Here is a 25,456-nt window from a genome sequence, read left to right as displayed (position 1 = left end):
TTTATTATATATGGCATTATTTTCAATAATAATACATTTATACTTTTCAATGCACACATTTTTGTGCTTATTATTTGCTAGAAGAATAGTTTCACAAAATTTCAGAAAGCATACCTGCTTCAGTTCATATCTTGTTTCAGCAGGAACTGTGAATTAGGTCTGGTCTCACGAGAATCTAAACTAAACCAAATATGCTGCCCATACCTAACTTGCAGCTTAGCTCCAGTAATGTGCTCCAAGATCTTGGCAAACAGGAAACCGGGAGAAGATGGTCTGAATCTTTATTCTAGGGCCAATTGGAGATTTCCCAGTTCCTACAATAAGAACCTGAAGACTGTGTGTTTGCAACCCACTAGCCTGGAAGTTTAGAAGCAGGGTGGTGGCAGTACTACCTAAAGGTTGGAGCCATGGGTAATGCTTTACCCCCTCACAGGCCAGGTGCACACAGAGGGCTCTGACACTGAAGTCATAGCATTGCACTCTGGAAGGCACACGCTGAAGATATTACTGATGAACCACAAAATCTGATTGTTTTTAAAGTGCTGCAAGGCACTTAGTTGGTTTTGCTGCAAAAGCCAGCATGGTTTTCTGCTTCCTAGAATGTTTCCTAGAGTTATTAAAAATGCATTGATTTGACATATTCAAATTAAACACTCTTTTCAATATTACCACAGCAATTCCTGCCAGGAAAAGCTGAACCTGTTGGATTTTCGCCTGTCTTGTCACTGCTAGAAAGACAGGAACTGGTTTTTTTTAAAAAAAACCCAACAACATACAGTTTATATTTGTGTAAATTTCCAAAGCTCTGAAGTATCTTCAGAACTCTTTTTAGGTTATCTATACCGATGTTTCTGAGTGTATGTTATTCTTGCAGGTGAAAAGGAGCAGGCTGCTATTTGCACACATAGAGAGTGCCACGACCTCATATGGACTTTTGCACCCAAGTACACTGCCTGCTTTCCTAGGTGTCGCACATTAGCTGTAGTCCCCCCCCTCCCCGCTCTCTGTGCTGTGTAGTTGTTCGTCCAATCATACTCTTGCATGCAAATATACTATAGCCAGTTCAGATAAAAAGGCACAATTATATCGAAGTGCTCAGTCAGGGCAAATATCACTGAACTTTTCTTACAACCTCCTTTCACCTGTGTTTCAGGAACTAGTCCAAGCATGTCAACTGCCCCGGCTTTGCCAGAGCCCCTCAAGGATCTGAAGATTCAGTATACTAAGGTTAGTTATATTTATGTGGCTTAACTTCCCTCTAGCTCTGCCACTGAGGCAATCTCCTCCTGTCTTATTGCTGTAGGTCTGTGCAGTTCTCACTTTGGATCTCAGTGCATATAACTTTGTTGCCGGTTCTTACCTATGGATCTCACTGCAGCTTTATTCCCTGAAGTTCTCCCCTGTTTTCGCAGAGTGTGGCTGCTGACAGCCATCCTGTTTCAGAATGGTTGCAATTGTTGCTCTGTGTGAATTATGTCTGAAGCTATGATTCTGTGAGCCCAAAGCATTTTAAGGCTTCAGCCTTAACCATGGTACTATTTGTAGACCTATGCATATGTACTTGGGAGAAGCAGCTGGATCTTTACTCAAAGCAAGCCTCACTGGGTTCAGTGGCACCTTCTCTGAAGGAAGTATGCATGAGATTGGGGCTTTTTTTGTTTTGGGAGATGTGTATAGGATTTGACTGATGCCTAGGAACAAGTTCTGCAGAAATTATAGCATTACTTCCACAGCGGTGTTTTCAGGACTGGATTATAACAGAGTATTAATGGTTTACAGAAAGAAAGATAAAATCAGCAAAGGGCAAAATCAGAATATGTTACTGTATTAGGGAATGTAACATTGATTTATAATTACAATTCATTCCTAAAATATGTAGACTACAATCTTCTGCACATTTACTTGGGAGTAAACACCACTGAGCACAATGGTATTCACTTCTCAGTAGACGTGCGTAGGGTTGCACAGTTTCTTGGGGGGAAATCCAGCAGAATTGTTGAAATGTGAACAACACACATGCATCGCCTACGTGCCTGGAAGAGAAGTGCATAAAAGCAGGCCAGCCACTTGAGAGCAATAATGAGGTGGACAATCCTTGCTAGTAGACTTTCTACAATCTAAAAAAGGCATTGACATGCAAGGCAAAGGGCTGGGGGAAATAAGAGGGTCCCTGGCTTGAGGGCTTGTCGTTAGCCAGCTAAGCTGGAGGACTTGGATGCAGCAGGATGATTCAACCTCCAGTACTGGACAGAATGGCAATAATCTTATTTGAGCTGAAAATGTTGCTCAGGTTCTGCTTACAGCGGCATCTGGTTGGACCTTGTGAGAAGAGGATGCTGGACTAGATAGGCCTTTGGCCTGATCTAGCAAAATCTTCTTATGTTATCATGTCATCTGTAATACTGTGCAAGAAAAGACACCCCCAAGCACATTACGTATATAGTTGTATAGTTGCTGCAGTTCAGCAAAAGTGTTCCTCTGTAGCAAGCTTGGGAATCTGGGTGAGAGACACCTCATGGAATCTGTATTTGCACTGCACATGTGGGATGGGGCAAAAGGAAATGTGCAGCCCAATCCACTCTCTTGAATCACTGGTTGCATAGGGCCTGGCTGCAGCTAGACTCAAGCTAACATATTTAGTATTCAGGCATTAATGTACTAGGAAGCAGAAGGCTTCTCAAAATAAAACTAGATTGTTTTCATGTTCTTCCTATATTCCAAGGACATAATAAACCTGTATATCCAGTTTCCAGAAGCTCTTGACAGAAAAACAACAGTGGGTTGTATCCATTCCACTCACACAACAGACTTCCACTTCCACAACCAAACTCCCCCCTCTCCTCTCCCATGAAGCTCCTGTGCACCCTCAGAATCTGCCTCAGGGGGCTGTGAGACCCTTTGGAGCAGACACTGGGAGCGTGAGAGCAGAACACCACTCAAAACATGCAGCATTGACTGCAACCCAAAGAGTCTTGTGGCACTTTAACATCTGTTATGGGATAAGTTTTAAAGGACTGCAATCTACCTGATCACATGTATGAAATGCTATCCTATGTTGCAGGTGTGTGCGTGTATATGTGAATGCAGGATGGGGAAAGGATTGTAAACAGTGAAGTCAAAAGAAAACAAAATGCAGAGAAGTATGATGGTGATAATTATCTTATTAACTGGGCCTTTCATACAGACACACACAACATACATCCTTTCATACAGACACACACAACATACATCATTAAAAAAATGATTTTAAAAAATAAATCAATTCTGCAGTTTCAGTCCAGAAAAGACAGCGCTTAACAACACTGCAGTCTTCTTTTGAAGTTCCCGTATTCACGTTATGTTGGTTGCAGTGTCATTGGAAGCTAAAATGGCCTCTTCCTGTTTCTTCTATATTGCCATGCTGCCATTTTAGAGTAGTGTTGTGTAGAGAAAAGCCTGTTTGTCTTATAAGAGAATTCAGAAGTGCCATGTTGGCAGATGATGGCATATCACTGGAAGCTGATCAGGTGAATGAATCTCAAGGGTTGCACATGAATAGAATAGAATAGAATAGAATAGAATAGAATAGAATAGAATAGAATAGAATAGAATAGAATAGAATAGAATAGAATAATAGAATCATATTGGATGGGACCCTGAGGATCATCTAGTCCAACTGTTTTGGGGGGACAGGGGGCAGGCAAGGGGGGGGGGGCTCCCTGGTCCTGAACCAGATGCACAGCCTGGGAGTCATTTTGGACTAACAGCTGACCATGGAGGTGCAGGTCAATTCTGTGACCAGGGAAACTTTCTACCAGCTCCATCTGGTACACCGGCTGGTATAACTTGTGGATTGAATCAGCAGAATGGATTTTTATCACACTACATGTTTTAGTTGGTTTATCAGTGACAGGATGTCTGTGCTATCAGCCCCGCTCTTCTGCGAACAATGTAAATTACCACCACCCATACTTACTTTGGATCTGACAGTTTACCTCCTCTAACCATCAAGTACCTGAAACTGAGGATACTTCTTCATATCTCTGGTGAAGTGGACTGTAGCCCACAAAATCTTATAGAATCATAGAGTTGGAAGAGACCACGAGGGCCATCGAGTCCAACCCCCTGCCAAGCAGGAAACACCATCAGAGCACTCCTGACATATGGTTGTCAAGCCTCTGCTTAAAGACCTCCAAAGAAGGAGACTCCACCACACTCCTTGGTAGCAAATTCCACTGTCAAACAGCTCTTACTGTCAGGAAGTTCTTCCTAATGTTTAGGTGGAATCTTCTTTCTTTTAGTTTGGAACCATTGCTCCGTGTCCGCTTATCTGGAGCAGCAGAAAACAACCTTTCTCCCTCCTCTATGTGACATCCTTTTATATATTTGAACATGGCTATCATATAACCTCTAAACCTCCTCTTCTCCAGGCTAAACATGCCCAGCTCCCTTAGCCATTCCTCATAAGGCATCGTTTCCAGGCCTTTGACCATTTTGGTTGCCCTCCTCTGGACACGTTCCAGTTTGTCAGTGTCCTTCTTGAACTGTGGTGCCCAGAACTGGACACAGTACTCCAGGTGAGGTCTGACCAGAGCAGAATACAGTGGCACTATTACTTCCCTTGATCTAGATGCTATACTCCTATTGATGCAGCCCAGAATTGCATTGGCTTTTTTAGCTGCCACGTCACACTGTTGGCTCATGTCAAGTTTGTGGTCAACCAAGACTCCTAGATCCTTTTCACATGTACTGCTCTCAAGCCAGGTGTCACCCATCTTTTATTTGTGCCTCTCATTTTTTTTTGCCCAAGTGCAATACTTTACATTTCTCCCTGTTAAAATTCATCTTGTTTGTTTTGGCCCAGTTCTCTAATCTGTCAAGGTCGTTTTGAAGTGTGATCCTGTCCTCTGGGGTGTTAGCCACCCCTCCCAGTTTGGTGTCATCTGCAAATTTGATCAGGGTGCCCTTGAGTCCATCATCCAAGTCGTTGATAAAGATGTTGAATAAGACAGGGCCCAAGACAGAACCCTGTGGCACCCCACTAGCCACTCTTCTCTAGGATGAAGAGGAACCATTGATGAGCACCCTTTGGGTTCGGTCAGTCAGCCAGTTACAAATCCACTGAGTGGTAGCATAGTCAAGACCGCACTTTACAATAATATCATGGGGCACATTGTCAAATGCCTTGCTGAAATCAAGGTAGGCTATATCCACTGCATTCCCTTCATCTACCAGGCTTGTAATTCTGTCAAAAAACGAGATCAGGTTAGTCTGACATGACTTATTTTTCAGAAATCCATGCTGACTATTGGTGATCACAGCATTCCTTTCTAGGTGCTCACAGACTGTTTGCTTAATGATCTGCTCCAGAATCTTCCCTGGTATTGATGTCAGACTGACTGGGCGGTAATTATTTGGGTCCTCTCTTTTCACCTTTTTGAAAATAGGGACATTTGCCCTCCTCTAGTCTCCTCCTCCTTCGTCTGTTCTCCAGGAATTCTCAAAGATGACTGCCAGTGGTTCTGAGATCACATTTTTATGCTGTGATAAAGTTGTTAGTCTTTAAGGGACCACAAGATTCTTCGTTGTTTTTTCCATATATCCAGCTAAGTCCTCTGCCTTAAAAAAATCCATGTTGCAAACAAGCTTGCCATAGAAGCAAAGGATATCATAGCAAATTCTTTCCATGCTTATGCACAAACAAACGGATAAGCAGAAAGGTATTATCTTATCGAACCGCTAAAGTAGTTCTCTCATCTTACCACCAGCACATTGCTATTCCTTGCATCAGAGTATAATTGCTAAAATAGAAAGTATCTTTGAACTTTGTACAGATTGGCAGCAAACGTTTTGAAGATTTTCAGGTCATCTGAAGGAGAAAGGAAAATAGCTGTGCAATTAAGAGAACCACTAGCAGGGCCCTTTGCTTATCACTTTATTGGCCAGAGATTGCTGTGAGTTGGGGGCAGGTAGGACACAACAGGCTTTTGAGCATTCCAGCCAGTCTGTGACTTTCCCAGCAGTTGGGTGTGCAAACTCTGGCAGGTGACGGAAGTTTATCTCCTTGCTGCTGAAGGATCACATGCTGATAGTTACACACAGAAGTGTTGTGCAAGGCAAAAGGGCAGGTACATCAGGGTGGGCTCGCTCCCGCCCTCCTTCCCTTCGGTACCTGTCAGCCCTAAGCCACAGTTTCTCACCTTTAAGCGTGTGCTCAACTCTCTCGCATTGAAATCAGGCTTGGCTGGATCACAGCCCCAAAGGCATAATATTTCACAAAGAAAAGAAGGAGAAATTTGGGAGGCCTCTTCTGGAATGTTGAAAGCATGAGGAAAAGGTCTCGAGTTGTGACTTTATTCTCAAATCTGATCGTTCCCCCTTGGTAAATGCTTGGAAGAAACACCCTGTGGAGGGACCCAATTCTGCAGCCTCTCCACCTGCTCCTGCACCGACCGCTCTGTGCCCATCGTGGTGTTAGCATTTCCTTGACAAGGCAGTAGAGATGCGGTGAGAGTTTGGCAATATTTAACAAGTTTCAGAAACTGGCAGCAGCGTTCAGCTTTTTAGGATTATAAAACACTCCAGAAAAGTAGGGAGGGGGTGTGTGTGTTTATGTTGCAGGTATAAGGTTCTTACTTCTTTTCTCTAAAAAAGAAGAAGGGTGAAAAATGCAGGCTTTCCCTTTGAATTATGTCAAAAATAAAATACTTAGTCAGCATAGGAATTTCTAAAATGTGCTATGTCCAAATCCAGATTAACCACCACATCTGATATTTCAATAATGCCAGCTAACTGCCTAACATTTTACTTTCTGTGATGGTGACACAAGGGATCATGAAACCAATGCAGGCATTGACAAGGCTCCCCAGATCGAAATAAATAGATAGCCAGTGTTGAACTTGAAGCACCCAACTTCTAATTTCAGCAATTTACCAGTATTTGCCACTAGCTGAGACTGGCAGAGGTAAAGAACAAAATTAATTTGAGTGCCTCTAAAGGGAAATGGGACCTGAAATGGTCCTAAACAGGGCTGCCTTCAGATGTCTTCTAAAAGTCAGATAGTTGTTTATTTCCTTGACATCTGATGGGAGGGCGTTCCACAGGGTGGGCACCACTACTGAGAATGCCCTCTGCCTGGTTCCCTGTAATTTCACTTCTTGCAGTGAGGGAACTGCCAGAAGGCTCTTGGCGCTGGACCTCAGTATCTGGGCAGAACGATGGGGGTGGAGACGCTCCTTCAGGACCGAGGCCATTTAGGGCTTTAAAGGTCAGCACCAACACTTTGAATTGTGCTCAGAAATGTACTGGGAGCCTATGCAGGTCTTTCAGGAACTGGAGTTATATGGTCTCGGCAGCCACTCCGTGTCACCAGTCTAGCTGCCGCATTCTGGATTAATTGCAGCTTCCGGGTCACCTTCAAAGGTAGCCCCACGTAGATTGCATTGCAGGAGTCCAAGCGGCAGATAACTAGAGCATGCACCACTCTGGCGAGACAGTCTGCAGGCAGGTAGGGTCTCAGCCTGTGTACCAGATGGAGCTGATAGACAGCTGCCCTGGACACAGAATTAACCTGTGCCTCCATGGACAGCTGTGAGACCAAAATGACTCCCAGGCTACACACCTGGTCCTTCAGGGGCACAATTACCCCATTCAGGACCAGGGAGTCCTCCACACCCGCCCGCCCCTTTCCCCCCCAAAACAGTACTTCTGTCTTGTCAGGATTCAACCTCAATAGACACCATCCAGACACTCACGCAGGACCTTCACCACCCGCACTGGTTCCGATTTGAAAGAGAGGTAGAGCTGGGTATCATCTGCATACTGATGAACACCCAGCCCAAACCCCCTGATGATCTCTCCCAGCGGCTGCATGTAGATGTTGAAAAGCATGGGGGAGAGGACAGAACCCTGAGGCACCCCACAAGTGAGAGCCCAGGGGTCTGAACACTCATCTTCCCACACCACTTTCTGGACACTGCCCAGGAGGAAGGAGTGGGACTACTGTATAACAATGCCCCCAGCTCCTCTAGACAGTCCAGAAGGATGTCATGGTTAATGGTATCAAAGGCTGCTGAGAAATCCAGCAGAACTAGGAAACAGCTTTCACCTTTGCCCCTAGTCCACCAGAGACCATCGACCAGCATGACCAAGGCAGTTTCAGTCCCATGATGAGACCTGAATCCCGATTGGAAGGGATCCAATGGGTCCGCATCCTCCAGGCGTGCCTGGAGTTGTTCAGCAACAACTCACTCAATCACCTTGCCCAGGAATGGAAGATTTGAGACTGGGAGATAGTTGACCATATTGGCCAGGTCCAAAGATATTTTTTTTTAAGAAGTGGTTTAATAACCACCTCTTTCAGCAGGTCTAGGAAGGCTCCCTCGCAGAGGGAAGCATTCACCACCCCACGGAGCCCATCACCCTTTTATGAGCCTGGATGGGCAAGGATCAAGGTGAGAGGTGGTTGGTTTCACTCATCCAAGCAACCTGTCTACATCCTTGGAGGTAACAAATCAGAATTGATCCCATGCAACTTGACTAGACAGGACTCTAGCACTCTCCCACCCCGGCCCTGCTCCCGCAGTGGAGTCTACCTCTTTCCGAATCTGAGCCACTTTATCTGCAAAAAAACTTTGCAAAATTATTGCAGGAGATCTTGGGCCCCGATGGCAAAGGTGGTTCCATTAGATTGTGAGCCACCTGAAAGAATCTCCTGCTGCTGTTTTCTGTAGATGCTATCTCCACTTGGTAGGCTCAACGTTGAGTTCTAACCCGTGTCCGGTCTGATTCAGAATGAGTTTTCTGCCACCTGCACTCTAGCCGTCTCGGCAATTGTTCATCACCCTCAGCTGGGGAAAACCACATCACTATCTGGGCTCCATGCAGTCGGAGAGGGCACTTTGGAGCCAGACAGTCGATAGCTCTGGTTAACTCCGCATTCCAGCGGGCCACCAGGGAATCAGCTGAAACATCCTCTACCCTCTGGAAACCATTTGGATCCATTAAGTGGCGGGGGCGGACCATCCAAATCTGTCCCACCTCCATGCATAGAGGAATGGTTGTGGAGAAGTCCAGTTGCACCAGGAAGTGATCCGACCAGGGCACTTCTTTTGTTTCACTTTTACTTAGTGTCAAATAATCCACATTCATAGAGATGAACACCACGTCTAAGGCATGTCCATGACTATGAGTTGGGTCAAACTTATTCAGGGACAGCCCCATGGAGGCCATGCTTTCCACGAAGTCCCAAGCGGCCCCTTGTAAGGTCATGTTGGCATGGATGTTAAAATCCCCTAGGATAACCAAACTAGGTGTCTCCAGGAGAACATCTGCCATGACCTGAAGAGGCTTGGGCAGGGAATCCTAGGTGCAGCGGGGAGGTCAGTACACCAAAAGGAATCCTGTACTGCCCCTATTGTCCAACTTCCAGAACATGCACTCAGAAAACTGGGTCTTCCCAATAGGACGACTGGTGTAAGCTAATGACTTCCTATAAATCACTGCAACGCCCCCTCCCCACCCATATGACCTGGGTTGCTATGCGTAAGAGAAACCTGGTGGACAAACAGCAGCAGGAACAGGCCCATCTGCTTCATCCAGCCAAGTCTCTGTTACCAGATCAAGTCCTCCATCCATGACAGCCGTCTTGTGAATCTTTGACCTGACATTGCACAGCAGCACCTTAAGGCCATGTGGGTCTCCCTTGTTGATTCCCGTATCCTTCCGGTCAAGACCAGACCCGGAGGCAGGGGTAGTCTTCAAACAACAACTAAACCTGCCTCCTCCATTGTCTGGTCTTAGCATAGCTCCTCCTGCCTGTGATCACTGAGATTGGGTGTCTCAGTGCATTCTCCCCTGTGGAACTTGCCCCGGCCATTCTGAATCCCTGCCTGAAGTGAGGGGCAGTGGGGACCTGTGGCGGTGATTCTGGACAGGCTTGGAGCTCCCCAAGGCTGGTCATCTACCTAGGTAAATCCGTAACTGCTGCCCTCAAGGGGCTGAGTTTAACATGTTACTGAAGCCTGGAGGAAAGAGAAGCAGCTGCAACAGTAGGCTGGCTGTTTCTGTCTGTGTTGAAAACTCAGGGAGATGAGTTAAAGGCTTTGCAGGGGTGGGTGAAGGCTAGAGAGACCGATGTTTCTCTGGAAAGATATATGCAAGCCACTGCCTATGACGTTGCAAGGGATCCAGCTGGAAACTTGGAGAGGCAGGAAAAGCAGTTGCTCACCTTTGCTTGTTGATATGTACGCAAAAGTGGATGGCTGCAGCACCCTGGGGTAAAAGCTATTGCTCCACCAGGTTGGTCACCATCAGGGTGGGATCCTGAAGCAATGAAACAATTGCCTGGCTACTTCATCGCATACCTAAAGTCAGCATGGATAGGTCTATCTGTCATGTGCCACAGCAGTTTGGGCATAAGAATTGGGCTGAAATCCATTTAATTCCATGTATTCTCACTTGCAAGCATGGAGGTGGGATTTATGTTAAAACAAACAGACTTTTCACACTGATTTCAACGGGCACTAAGCACAACTAACTTCGTCTAGAATCTAGATTCAGTTCATTTTCCAAAATCAGGGTTTATTCCTGATGTCTCTCCATGCCCCAAACTCATACTAAAAGCCAGTAAAAGCCCTTAATAAGACTCATGTGTGTTTTGGGTTAGTAAGGAATTCAGGAAATGGCCTTTGATATATATACACTAGTAAATATTTTACTTGATTATGCTCCGGAGTTAAATAATGATTATTCAACTAATAATGTTGTCCTTTGATTTTTCTGTTACACTTTCAACCTAGCTTTTTAAAAACAATTAAAAATAATTTATGCTGCAATGTTATAAAGGCTTAACTGGGAGTAAATCTCAATGAATTCAGTGGAACTTGCTTTTGCTGTGGGTTGCATTGCACAGCACTAATTTGTAGTTATGTAGAGCGACTGAAAAAATACTTTTTTGTTGCCTTTGGGAAGCTAAGCTGAAAGGCAACATAAATGTATTATTTACTAAGCAGAAAGAAAAATATAAGACTCTTAAACCAATATGCTGTGAAAGGTGGTCATTTGTATGCCTGTGGTGTTAAGTCTGAAAGAACTCTGACATTAAACTCTTTGTTTTCTTTATGAGTTAAATTATTGGCAACCTTTTTCTACACAGTTCAAATCTGGTAAAGCCAGTGAGGGTCAAATACAATTGTTCTGCTTCTGTAAGCCGTATCCATATCATGGGAGCATCAACTGGCTATGCTTCGTCTGGGAAAGACTTGCTTGGCTTCATTCACCAGAAGCTGCTCAGCATGGACCTTGAACTTTGCATTCAAGGATCTCCCAAGGCCACCTTCCTGGTGGTAAGCTTCCTGGACAAGGCCTCCCTCTGTGACATTGGATCAACTAAGCCAATGGCAATCAGTGGAGCTATGGCACCTTTGCTTGTATGGCATCCCAGCCATCCAAAGGGGCAGAGGAGACAGGGACCTTGGAGAAGACAAACGTAAGCCGGAAGACACACAAACATTTTGCATACTTGAATCATGTTAGGCACACAAAGTCTTCTGAACATGTTTTCATTTTACCAAAATCCAAACTCAGTGAGTCACAGACTTGTACGAGAGAGAGCCTTTTGAGGAAACTAAACCCACAATTAGCAAAATAACCACCATAGAGGACACCTCATCCATGTTGTGCTTTCGAATACTTGTTCTTGCAAAGAGGACCAGTTCAGACAGGCCCAGAACAGCTGCTGATGATGATCCTGTTTGCTTATTTGTTCATTTCTTCTGCCTGTCAATTATGATATGTCATTCACAATGGGATGCATTCTGCCTTAGCACAAGGGAGCTCAGCTTCCATGGAAGGCTTATTAGAAAGAAAAGTGATGAGTGTTCCTACCTCTCTGTCATCCCCCTGCAAACTCATGAGGGGGAGCCACAGTTCTTAGGATCATAGGAAGTTGTCTGGACGGAGGATCATGCTAATAATGGCTACCAGCCATGGTGGCCATTTCTGCATCCAGCGACAGAAGCACGAAGCCTCTGTATATCAGTTGCAGGAAATCACAAGTGGAAAGAGCCCTGTTGCGCTCAGGCCTTGCTTGGGGGCTTCCCTTAGGCTTCTGCTTAGCTGCTTTGAGAACAGCATGCTGGACTAGATGGGCCTTTGACTTGCTCCAGTCGGGCTCTTCTTATGCTCTACAGTTACCAGGTCAGACCGTTGGCCTATTTTGCTCAGTGTTGTTTATCCTCCAGGCTCTCAGGCAGAGGTCCCCGCACTGCCTGTTCCATCTCCCATTATTTTTTCCTATTACAGTGGTACCTCAGGTTACAGACGCTTCAGGTTACATACGCTTCAAGTTACAGACTCCACTAACCCAAAAATATTACCTCGGGTTAAGAACTTTGCTTCAGGATGAGAGCAGAAATCATGCAGTAGTGGGAGGCCCCATTAGCTAAAGTGGTGCTTCAGGTTAAGAACAGTTTCAGGTTAAGAGTGGACCTCCAGAATGAATTAAGTACTTAATCCGAGGTAGCACTGTATTTTAAAAAACCCTGCAGTTAAGGGCACATAGCTAGCATGTCATCTAGTTTTGCCCATGTTGGCTGTGCTGCAGTCAAGCTGTCATTTGGAGGTGATGAGAAGAGGAAATAACATGCTGTACCTGATATAAAAAGCCTTTGAGTCAGTGGCCTAAACGTAGCAGTAAGAACTTCCAAAAAAGGTATGTTTCACAATTGTCTTTTTTCATAAACAGATACGAATTTGACTTACCCTTGCATCACATGGCACTGTTATATTAATATTTACGTTTCACGCACTCTCTCATTTTGGGAGCGCACCTTGTTGCCAAGCCTGGGTTTTCATTATTTGACACTGCTTGCTATCTTCTTGTGCCTAATTTAGTTTTCATCGTAACAGATCATGGTTCTGCCCTTATGTTTTTTTAATCTACATCTGGGCTTGGCTATCGGTTTCTCTGGAATGGATTTAGGCCATCATCCGCTTCCTGCTTGCTTAAAGGTTAGAACTGCATAGGCAAAATGCTTTCCAGCTATTTGAAAATGGATACTTTTAGCTATCTTACATCTGCTGCTGAGTAAATGAGTATGATCTCTGCCTTGCTCAGAACCAGGATATGTTTAAGATAATATTATTACTAATACTGGCACTCTTGTCGTTGTTTTCATGGTGCACCTGCAGCCTAGGAGGCAAAGGGAGGATTGGGAAAGGAACAGGAGACAGAGGAGGAAAGTCCAGGTGCATCAGCTGACCCCTCTCCTCAATCCAGCCCAGACATATGGGAGCAGGAGAGTACCACCCCCCCACCCCCAGCCATTCTGCACACCTTTGAAAACAGCCAACACTCACTGGGTTTGACATTCACAGGTTGTCCACCTACATGTAGATATGGGGACAGTGGAGAGGGGGAACTGGCTAGATGGGTGCAGGCAGAAGATGAGCCCTTGGTTCCTGGGGCCTCACGTAGGAGCTGCCTGAGGAGAAGCACCATCCACTTCTGACATTCATTCAGGAGCACTGCACCATCAAGGACTCCTGATTGGTCCACGGAAATGAATGAAAGGATGAATTATGAAACTTCATGAATAGTATTTTGGTAATTTATGACACAATACATCCTGTGCAAATCCTACTGCAAAGCTGAGAGCCAGTGTGGAATAAGAGAGTGTTGGACCACTCTCTGGGAGACCAGAATTTTAATCCTCTTTCAGCCTTGAAGGACACTGGGTGACCCTGGGCCAGTCACTGTCTCTCAAGCCAACCTACCTCACAGGGCTGTTGTGAGGATAAAGCAGGGAGGGGAGAACCACCACTTTGAGCTCCTTGGAGGAAATGATAGTATATAAATGTAAATAATAATAACTGTGGTAAATAGGAAGTGAGGCAACATGCTTCACTCATGACAAGGACTTGAATGACACTGGAGGGGGGGAGCAGCTTTGGATGGTGGCAGTGGGACGTCCGATGTAAAACAAAAATAGTATAAGGAAGGCATGGGATCCAACCAGGCAGTTGTGACCTTCCAGGTGCTTGACAGCACTTCCTGATTTTTGCTGCCCCAGGGAGGAACTAGAAACAAGGATATCAAGCACCTCCTGGGATGCTGTACATGACAGGTGGGTTCTGTCTGTACTGGCACCATGTGGGAGCGAGAGAGAAAACAGGCCCGGTGCCAGCGGGCAGTCTGCCTGGGGCCTGGCAAAGGCCCCACCTGCTCAGGAAGATCCCTCAGCGGCCTGACTCAGCTGGGCTGCCCTGGGTAAATTTAAATGGCAGCAGCCACCACAGATGCCAGTCAGGCTAGGCATCACTGCCAGCCCCACTCTAAGATAGCATCAAGGGTGCTGGGGAGGAGGACAGTCAGGTATGATACTGCTGTTGCCCTGGTGATGGCAGGGGGGCAACAGCAACTGCATTAGGAGATGTGAGTGCAGGCAGGATCCCCTGAAGGCTGAGGAAATAGAAGGTGGTTTTAACAAGCAAGTGGAATGGTGGGATGGGGATCTTTAGAAGTCAAGTGAGTGGCTAAAAAAATATTGGCAAGAAAAAAATATTTTTAATTCCATCTCTTCAGTGTAAAACAAATAATTTGTGCATCTCTTTAGTCTGCCATCTCCACTAATTAGCCCAAAAACCAGGAACCAATCTCTCTCCCTCCCTCCCTCCCTCTCTCTCTCTCTCTCTCTCTCTCTCTCTCTCTCTCACACACACACACACACAAACACATTTGGTTTTAATGGCATTACCAGTATTTTCAGTGCAACTCAACATGAGCCAGGAAGATCTGAAAAAGATATCAGGTATTAGCACTCTCTTTGTATTTTTTAAAAAAATTGTGACAGGCAGATATAGTTGTGTAGAGGTCATAGTTCTGAACTCTCTCTCTAAATAGTTCCTAGTTATGACATTTCTTTAAACAGGAATGTGACTGTTATGTGTTGTTTTTTTCATTTCAGAAAGTTGTGTGTTTTGCAGGGTGGAAAAATAAATATATTGATTGATTTTATGTTATTTGATTTAATGTTTGTATTCCACTTTTCCAACAACAAATGTTGAACTCAAAGTGGCTCAAAATAATAACAATAATATTTTTAGAAACCCCAAACATTGCAATCATTATGATATCAGACACAACAACATATAAATAAAACAAAACTACAGCAACAGATTAATCAAAACAGTTAATACATTTCAATAAAGTCATAGGGACTCAGAGTGTTGCCAGGATGCCCTCTTGGTCATCAGATGCATTGTTTTGCAACACTGCAATGGATGGAAATGGGATAAGCAGTCACATAATGTCATCAATTTATCTGTCTGTCTTCCATTCCCTTGCAGATATTTATAAACAATGAATGGCATGATTCAGCTAGTGGCAAAAAATTCCCAGTCCTTAACCCTGCGACTGGAGAGAAAATTTGTGATGTTTCAGAAGGAGATAAGGTAAGTTTTCCTTTCTATGGACTTTATCTTTATTTGGGTGTAAAGCTCTGCCGCAGGTCCCTATCTAGGGGAGAAGAAATAATGGCACTGAGAGATAGCTCACTTGGCAGAACAAGACTCTTAATCTCAGGGTTGTGGGTTTGTGCCCCACGTTGGGCAAAAGGTCTCCTGCATTGCAGGGGGTGGACTAGATGACCTTTGTGGTCCCTTCCAACTCTACAATCCTATGAAATCAGTCACATGGTGTGGCAATCGTCCAAGGACTGGAGAATCCAAGCCACATTCTGGGGCTGTGTGACCATTGACTCCGACTCCAGTGCCCTCCCATCACTGGTGTTTAAACCCAAGCACACATGACACTTGCCGTAAACTACCTTTCTTGATAAATATTGTTGTTTGATGTGTTTTCTCTTAAACCAGCTTCCATCCAATTTGGAAACCTAAGCCACAGCTAAACTGAGGTGTGAAACATCCATTATGCAGGTGCAGGTGACAGCTTCATTGAATAAGAGTTTGAGGGGCTGCAGGGTTGGGAAAATAAATCAGGTGATAAGCATAGGATGAAGCCATCACTACCCCTCTCTAGTGTGTACAGTAGTGTAAAAATGTGATTTCAAATTCAGCTTGCTGCATTTTAAGCTCCTGATGTGAACGTAGCCGAGGTAAGTAAGGGCATTCTGGCTCACTTGCAAAAAGTCCTAAGAATGGGACTAACCTGACCCAGGATGGGCTGCCTGCTAACGGGATGACTGAGCTGAGCACCCGTCCTTGAAACAACAAATAACTGAAGAAGGGTTCTAAGAAGACTAATGCAACATGTTTTGAACAGATGTAGGGTTGCCACATGTCCGGAATTTGCCGGACATATCCGGCATGTATGGAAACCCATGTTGGCAGTGTCATTTTTGGCGATTTTTTTCATGTGAATGTGCCAAAAAAGCTCAACAATTGTCCAGATTTTCATTGTTTGAGATATGGCAACCCTAAAACAGAGAGGACTGTTTGGACTCCTGATTATTGTGTCCAATCCAAGTGAGCTTTTTAAAAAGCTCTTTTTAAAAATAAATCCTGATTCTGAATGTGTGTAGGAGATGCTAGTTACATGCAGTGCTGATTGGCTAGTGCCTATAATATCATCCAAACTACCCCCCACCTTGATCTTAGAGCAATTTCTAAAGAAGAAATATGGATAAACTGTCACTTCCGTTTATCACCAGCTTCTTTCCCCAGATAAAGATTGTTACAAATCAGGTGGGTCCGCTGCTTGAGCAGTCTTGAATTAAACTGTGCCAGTGATTTACTCAACATTTGGGGCTCTCATAAGGTTTAAAAAAAGAAAGGTTTACAAACCGTTTATTGATTTGTTTGAGCTTTCTCTCCCCCACCCACAAAAAAAATTCCTAATGTAGATTGACAATTAAGTAGGCCCTGAATCCAGCAAATTATAATAAAAAAAATCAGCTAATTATACAAGTAATTGTAAACTTCAGAGCTTAGTACTTAGGCAGTGAGCCAAAAGATTTTAAGACTTTAATCTGGATGTTCAATAGCGCTAACAGAGAATTGTGCATTACTTTTAAAAAAACACTTGGAAAATCAAAAGGGGATTACAAATCAAAGACACATGGGAATGGGAAACAGTATCCTTTCAATTAGATTGTTCATTTAGGCTGCACTCTCTAAGACTAAATGGCTTAAAGCATGATTGCATCTATTTCAAGAATGGTCCATGGGATGTAAAGTACATTTACAGTCTAATATTATGCATGTCTACTCAGAACCAATCTCAATGAGTTTTATGGCGCTTACTCCCAGGAAAGTGTGTATAGGGTTGCAGTGATAGGGAAGTACTCCCTGTGGCTGAGGGGTCATAGAATGCTGTGTGTGGACCTCCCTCCCCACCAGCAAAAAGGAAGGTCTGTAGGTGAGAATGGAAAATTCTGCTGCTGCTAGAAATGGGGGATTAGGAGGCACAGTTGCCCCCCTCCCTCAAATGGACTCCTAGTTATGCCTTTCCAGGAGTTTGTTTGCTCAAAACCTATCAAAACAGGGCACTTTTAAAAAACTTAAATCAAGCATTTAACTGAACAAAAATCCTCTGCTACTCACAGCAACAACAAAAAGTCCCAGAATTCTTAAGTGTTCTGCAGGCAACATTTAGCATTTAGCTAAATCACTAAATCAGCATTTAGCAGATCACTTCCTGGTGCAACTGGACTTCTCCGCAACCCTTCCCCTCCGCAGGGAGGTGGGACCGATTCGGATGGTCCGCCCCCGCCACTTAATGGATCCAATTGGCTTCCAGAGAGTGGTAGGGGATGCTTTATCCCAAGTTGATGGCCTTTCAGCTGATTCCCTGGTGGCCCGCTGGAATGCGGAGTTAACCAGGGCAATTGACTGTCTGGCTCCGAAGCGCCTTCTCCGATTGCATGGAGCCCGGACAGCCCCGTGGTTTTCCCCGGAGCTGAGGGTGATGAAACAATCATTGAGACGGCTAGAGCGCCGGTGGCGGAAAACTCATTCTGAATCAGACCGGACACGGGTTAGAGCTCAACGTCGAGCCTACCAAGTGGCAATGGCGACGGCGAAGAGGGCCTTCTTCGCCGCCTCCATTGCATCTGCAGAAAACAGCAGCAGGAGACTTTTTCAGGTGGTTCGCAGTTTATCGGAACCACCTGTACCACCGGGGCCTGGTAGGGACCCCAAGATCTCCTGCAATGCTTTTGCAAAGTTTTTTGCAGATAAAATCGCTCAGATTCAGAAGGAGGTAGACTCCACCGTGGGAGCAGGGCCAGGGCGGGAGAGTGCTAGAGTTCTGTCTGGTCGTGTTATATGGGATCAATTCCAATCTGTTACCTCCGAGGATGTGGACAGGCTGCTTGGACGAGTGAAACCGACCACCTGTCTCCTTGATCCTTGCCCATCCTGGGTGATAAAAGCGAGCCGGGAAGCGCTGGGCGATGGGCTCTGCGGGGTGGTGAATGCTTCCCTCTGTGAGGGAGCCTTCCCAGACCCGCTGAAAGAGGCGGTCATTAAACCGCTTCTTAAAAAAACATCTTTAGACCCGGCCAATTTGGCCAACTATCGCCCAGTCTCAAATCTGCCATTCTTGGGCAAGGTGATTGAGCGGGTGGTTGCTGAACAACTCCAAGCACGCCTGGAGGAAACGGACCATTTGGATCCCTTCCAATCGGGATTCAGGCCTCACCATGGGACTGAAACTGCCTTGGTCGCGCTGGTTGATGATCTCCGGCGGGCTAGGGACAAAGGTGAGAGCTGTTTCCTAGTTCTGCTGGATCTCTCAGCGGCCTTTGACACCATCGACCATAACATCCTTCTGGACCGTCTAGAGGGGCTGGGAGCTGGGGGCACTGTCATACAGTGGTTCCGCTCCTTCCTCCTGGGCCGTGTCCAGAAAGTGGTGGTGGGGGATGAGTGTTCAGACCCCTGGGCTCTCACTTGTGGGGTGCCTCAGGGTTCTGTCCTCTCCCCCATGCTTTTTAATATCTATATGAAGCCGCTGGGAGAGATCATCAGGGGGTTTGGACTGGGTGTTCATCAGTATGCAGATGACACCCAGCTCTACCTCTCCTTTAAATCAGAACCAGTGAAGGCGGTGAAGGTCCTGTGTGAGTGCCTGGAGGCGGTTGGAGGTTGGATGGCGGCTAACAGATTGAGGTTGAATCCTGACAAGACAGAAGTACTGTTTTTGGGGGACAGGAGGCGGGCAGGTGTGGAGGATTCCCTGGTCCTGAATGGGGTAACTGTGCCCCTGAAGGACCAGGTGCGCAGCCTGGGAGTCATTTTGGACTCACAGCTGTCCATGGAGGCGCAGGTTAACTCTGTGTCCAGGGCAGCTGTCTACCAGCTCCACCTGGTACACAGGCTAAGACCCTACCTCCCCGTGGACTGTCTCGCCAGAGTGGTGCATGCTCTAGTTATCTCACGCTTGGACTACTGCAACGCACTCTACGTGGGGCTACCTTTGAAGGTGACCCGGAAACTGCAATTAATCCAGAATGCGGCAGCTAGACTGGTGACTGGGAGTGGCCGCCGGGACCACATAACACCGGTTCTGAGAGACCTGCACTGGCTCCCAGTACGTTTCCGAGCACGATTCAAAGTGTTGGTGCTGACCTTTAAAGCCCTAAACGGCCTCGGTCCTGTATACCTGAAGGAGCGTCTCCACCCCCATCGTTCAGCCTGGACACTGAGATCCAGTGCCGAGGGCCTTCTGGCGGTTCCGTCATTGCGAGAAGTGAGGCTACAGGGAACCAGACAGAGGGCCTTCTCGGTAGTGGCGCCCGCCCTGTGGAACGCCCTCCCATCAGATGTCAAAGAGATAAAGAATTACCTGACATTCAGAAAACATCTTAAGGCAGCCCTGTTCAGGGAAGTTTTTAATATGTAATGCTGTACTGTTTTTAACACTGATTGGGAGCCGCCCAGAGTGGCTGGGGAAACTCAGCCAGATGGGCGGGGTATAAATAATAAATTATTATTATTATTATTATAGCACAGCCTGGCCTCTTGCTCATGGACCTAACACAGAGATAAAGAAAAGACAGATATAAGTTCAGAAAAGGATATAAACAGCAGAGTGACAGAAGGCTTTGTGGGGGCCCTGATCCAGCTCAGGGGGTTTATTGGCATCACACTGGCTGAGGGAAGGGGAAGCATCCTCTGCCTCACACCTGCTACTACACACCTCTAGTAAATAATGTCTGCATGTCCGCACTGGGTCACAGTTTTTAGCACCTATATTACATCCATGGTTTTTCGAGGAAGAAGAAGGCAGGATGGAGCAACAAGGATGTGGTATTCTCAGTGTTGCACTGGCAGTGGCATCTGTAAAGCTGGAGATGCACTACTCAGATTTCACTAGAATTCATGTACCACGGATATGGTTCAGTCAAAATAAATTGAGCATCATATGCTTAATACTTACTGCATTTAAATGGATTTTCTGTACAGGCAGATGTTGACAAAGCTGTTAAAGCAGCAAGAAAAGCTTTTGAACTTGGGTCCTGCTGGCGAACCATGGATGCTTCAGAAAGAGGAAGGCTATTGAACAAACTAGCTGATTTAATTGAAAGGGATCGTCTCCTCTTAGCTGTAAGTCTAAAACATGGACCACATTTTAAACAATTGAAATATTTGGAGACTGGCTTATTCTGAACACAATTGAGTATTTGTTTCAATGTTATGAAAGACAAATTCCGAAATCTGTTTTAGAAAGTCGGGGAAAGTTGGTAGGGATGAACATTCATTCTAAAATACCTCAGCTGATCAAACGGCATAGTAATATCTAACCACAAACAATCCCATCCTCAGAAACAACGGCTTGTTGTTGTGTTCTGCTTGACATTGGATTTAGACTACTGTCTTCCTTTCTGTATTTAGCAAAACTGACAAAGTTGGCTAATGCCATTTAAAGGTCATGTCTCCCCACTGCTGCTGTAGAAGAAGAATAAAAGGAACCTGTCAATTAGAGCTCCTATAGTCACTTTGAAAGCAAAAGTTGGGATGGGTGAGCAGACCCACATCTCCACTGCCAAATCAGTCAGTGTGCTTCCAACTGACTCTTGACTTCTATACCTATCTAGACCATGGGTGGGGAACTGTGGTTCTCCAAATGTAGTTTCACTACAGTCTACAACAAGTGTGGACAACCTTAGGCCCTCTGGACATTGCTGAACTGCAACAAATGTGGCCAACGACTAGGGGTGATGGGAGTAGTAGTTGAGTAACATCTAGATGGTTCACAACTACCAACATGCTGCCTGGAGCTGATGGAAGATTTAGTCCAACAGCATCTGGAGAACTGCAGCCCCTCCCTCCCCTGAAAATCTGGAACTATGGCATATATATAAGTATGTTAATTTTTTGTTTGATTCCAGTGTTGCTATGTCAAGAATTGCTTTGTTTTGCTATATCCTCCCAGAGTTCTTCATTAGTGTGGTGCTGTGTCAGCACTGCAGCCTCAGATATCTCAAAATCATCTCCAATTGCTCTTCTCTGGTGTCTGATAATCAGACATTGAATGTTCAATTCCATTCTTAAAATTTTAACCTGTTATATTTAATGTTAATGATCACTACTAACATATTTGTTGTCTAAATACTACATAATAATTGAAAAAAATATTTGGCCCTGTAAGCTGAGAGAAAGAGATTATTATCTCCCAAAGAAGGGGAAAATTTCAGAAATGGAACAAACCCATGGGCTTATCTCAGATAAAGTGAATGTATTTGCCGGCAGTGGAAACTAACCTCGGGTTTAATCATTTCTTTTCTACTATTTCCTTAGCCAAGAACAACAAATCTACTGTTAGGCTAAAATATGTTTATTTTTCCATAAAGACATACCTTACTAATCACAATTCTTTCAAGCAGGCCCATCTTCTTGTTTTGAATTAATTCTGCACTTCAAACACTACACATTAAAATCCTTTCAATATTTTTGGGTAGTTTGTCTACTCTTACAGTGTATTTTTACGCATGTCTACTCAGAAATATGCCCCATTAAGTTTAATGGGACTTACTCCTGGGTAATTGTGTATAGCATTACAGCCTTACAGTACACTCCTAAGCCCACTGATCTGTGCAGCTGTAGGAGCCAGGATAAGGCCATGTTGGCCCTCCACCTGGTTCAAATGCTACAGATCCCCCCCCCCCCCGGCCGAGCCTAGCAGGCCAGGAAGATACCAATAGTGGTTCTCCTAGCAGCAAGAACTAGGGGTAAAGCCTCGAAATAGGCAGCGTAATGATGGCTTTGGATCCACTGGATTCATAATCCTGCATATCCCCCAAGGGGTTCAAAATGAAAAGCCATTGTGAATAGGTGATGTTTTGATTCAGGATGAGGCCACCAACCAAATGATTCCAGGATCAGACTAAAAATTGAGGCTCAGAGGAAGGGGACAGAACTAAAATAACATCTAACCACATTTGGGCTTATAAATGGTTATAAATTGCCTATCTTTCATTGCCAAAAGATACTTTTTGGACAGAGATGAACAAGGGCTTATTTTTGTGGCATGTGTGTGTGTAGTTTTTTGTTTTTTTATATTTGATATACTTGTTTTTCCCAGCTGCTGTAAACCTTTTGGAAGAGAGCACATTAAAAGTTTATGACTGCAAATTCTCTGCGCTGTTAAGCTATTAAATCTCACTGAAGTCAATGGGATTTGTACAGCCTAAGTAAAGTCATAAACAACTTGGTTGGGACTTCATTCAACGTGCAGTCCTTTTTTGTTCTACAAAGAGGCAAATTTTACTCTAGAAATCTTTCTGGTAACATCCTTTGTCAGAATTGTGTAATGGAAGATTGGCATCCTGCAGTGTTTGATCACAAAGCAGCCATTCTGGATCAGCCACTTAAAAAAGAAGCCCAGTGGGTGTTGCCAAGAGCTGGTCTGTCATGAGTTAAAGATTCAGTTTTCTGCAAGCACTTATTGTGCAAGACATGCCCATGCCTTATACAACGACAAATTGCTGTGTCATTTATTTGTATTTTTGAACGTAAGGTTAGTGTGCTACATTAGGACTTTGATGCATACACTAGATTAGCGTCTACAGGCCACACGGAGGGCGATCCTTCCAGTGCTACCTTCAATGCCCACCTTAATTTCAACAAGATGCCAGGCCTATAAGCCAGAGTTGCAGAACAGTAGCCCTCTGGATGTTCTTGGATTCCAGCTCCCATTAGCCCCAGCCAGCATGGCCCATGGTAGGGATGATGGGAGGTCACTGGTTCCCAACCCCCTCACCCCCCCACTGCACAATGCTTAGAGCACTCAATGGTTATAGACCACCATATTGTTTTACTTATTTATAATGATTAATTACTCAACATATTTTATTCTAGACAATGGAGAGCCTTAATGGGGGTAAGCTTTTCCCCACCTCCTACTTAATGGACTTAGGCGGCTGCATTAACACTTTGCGCTACTGTGCAGGCTGGTCGGACAAAATCCAAGGACGGACCATCCCAATGGGTGAGTCATTCTGATAAAAAGTTTCTGAGCAGAGAGCTGATTTGGATGAGATGTTCAGGAACATTTTTCAGCTATATGAATGTGTCATCTGAGAAAAGTGTAACCTTAAAAATCTGTTACATAAGTGCAGAGCTGTGGTGGGTAAAGTTTTAACTGCCAATATTGCCTCTTTTTTAAAAAAAAAACCACCACCAAAAAAACATTGTTGACATATTTTGTATTACTTAGCTCCATAATGCTTTTTAGTGAACTTCCTACAGCTGCAGCAAATGGCAGAGTCCTGACAGAAATAATTTTTTTAAAGAGGTCAGCAGGTCTTAGTCATCACCCTTCTTCCATCCCCAGGTCATGTTTAGGAGTAGCCAATTCTTATATCATGTTTGTATATGATCCTTATATTAGGATCATTTCTGCTGCACGGTGGTCCTGCTAACAGGAAATGTCACCATTGATTCCATCCATCCCACTCGATTCAGATATTACAGCTGGTTAATTGGACATCTGGGCTAATTTAAATGCTTCACTGCCCTCCTGACTAGCTGCCAATTGGTTGGTTTGTTCTCTGCCTTTCCCCATCTATCTATTTTTTCCATGTGAGCAATAACTTTAACTCCCTGCCATGGCAATTTTGTTATGTTTGTGTTGTTAAAATTATCAAAGTGGGGGGAAACTCTGCAGCCTTGTGCAATGGCAAAATACAAGAGCTGAAAGATCTCTCTTCTACATGATTGCTTATAGAATTGGAGCATTCATTCTCGCCTCCAACCTTATGTGTTTGGTCGAATCTAGATATGTTTGATCGAATCTAGATATGTTTACCTTTTCTTTTGATAGTATCATATTATAATAGTATGGAACAATGCTGAATAATGTGAGACATTTTCTTTTCCTTAGCTATGCTTGCATCTTACCCATGTGTTCTTATCTTTCTTAGATGGAAACTATTTCACATTTACAAGACATGAGCCTGTTGGAGTATGTGGACAAATTATTCCTGTAAGTTAGATCAATTGATACAATGGAGAAAATGGGTTGCATCCAACATTGACCTTGCAAAAGCAGAAGTCTTTCTGTTTGTGGATAGACTTTTTGTCTAGCAGAGGCTTCTGCTAATGGAAAAGGTGGAGTGATTTTGTCTATTTCCCCTCTTCCCCGCAGAGTAGATCTCCATGCCCTTTTTGAAGGTCCCCAACCCTCTGGAGCAGATTTTAAGGGCATAGTGGCGAGGAAGAATTGCCAAAAAAAGCTACTGTTACTTACATTAGTAGAAGCCTCTACTAAATCAAATGTTTGTCTACAAACAGAAGGACTCCTTCCATTCACAGAAGGGCATTTTGGAAGCAACCGTGTGTCTTTTATTTATTTAAGTAACATTTGTGGGTATTTGGGTAGGGGTACGCACTGACCTCAAGATTCAGTTCATATCTCAATTTGGCATCTCACCTTTGTTGAAGTTTGTTTGTAGGCTGTGCAATTCAACTCATCTGCTTCAGTCCATTTCATTTCCCCATCTTCATTCACAGACATTCTTTTAAAAATAGCATAACTTTCCCTCCACTTCTTCAGACGTGGATAACATTTCCAGGTATGACAGCCCCTTCAGAGTAGATAAAGCCTGCCTACTAAATTGCTAACAAATAGGTCCAGGGGCTTTTGTTCTCTAAAATATGCTTTCTCCAAAAAATAATCCTTCTCTAACTTTTTTTGTGGGGAGCTGAATTTGATTAAATTTCAAAGCATGGTTGCTCCTTCTGAATTCTGCCAAATTTCAGAATGATGGAGGGTAAAATCCCTTAATGTTTTGTGAGCAATCAGTCTGAAAACTGTGGACATCAGCCAAATTGCAAATAAGAAGGTCTGCAAAGAATCTTGAGAAAGCATTCTGGGAACTGTAGTTTACCCTTCACAAAGCTACAATCCTAGCACTCTTAACAAACAGTACTTCCCATCATTTTTTTGGAGGGGCAGAGCCATGGTGTGGATGTTATCTAAGTTTTCCATGTATTGATGAGCAGAGTGCATGTG

The 25,456-nt window shown here is 44.5% G+C and overlaps 1 protein-coding gene across 1 annotated transcript in view; it reads left to right on the top strand.

Annotated features, from left to right (window-relative positions):
* ALDH1A1 (aldehyde dehydrogenase 1 family member A1) overlaps window positions 1-25,456 on the top strand; it is a 61,216-nt gene that overhangs the window by 17,171 nt on the left and 18,589 nt on the right. The window contains exons 2-6 of the mRNA XM_081930661.1: window positions 1,154-1,227; window positions 15,328-15,432; window positions 20,407-20,547; window positions 23,302-23,431; window positions 24,366-24,427. Of these exons, the coding sequence (XP_081786787.1) occupies window positions 1,168-1,227; window positions 15,328-15,432; window positions 20,407-20,547; window positions 23,302-23,431; window positions 24,366-24,427 (498 nt within the window). The 5' untranslated portion in view covers window positions 1,154-1,167. The remainder of the gene's footprint in view (window positions 1-1,153; window positions 1,228-15,327; window positions 15,433-20,406; window positions 20,548-23,301; window positions 23,432-24,365; window positions 24,428-25,456) is intronic.

This window comes from Podarcis melisellensis, assembly GCF_964234715.1.
Source record: "Podarcis melisellensis genome assembly, chromosome: 11".
NCBI classification, from domain to species: Eukaryota; Metazoa; Chordata; class Lepidosauria; order Squamata; family Lacertidae; genus Podarcis; species Podarcis melisellensis.
Note: the sequence above shows the minus strand (reverse complement) of the source record. Positions and strands in the feature narration are given on the sequence as shown.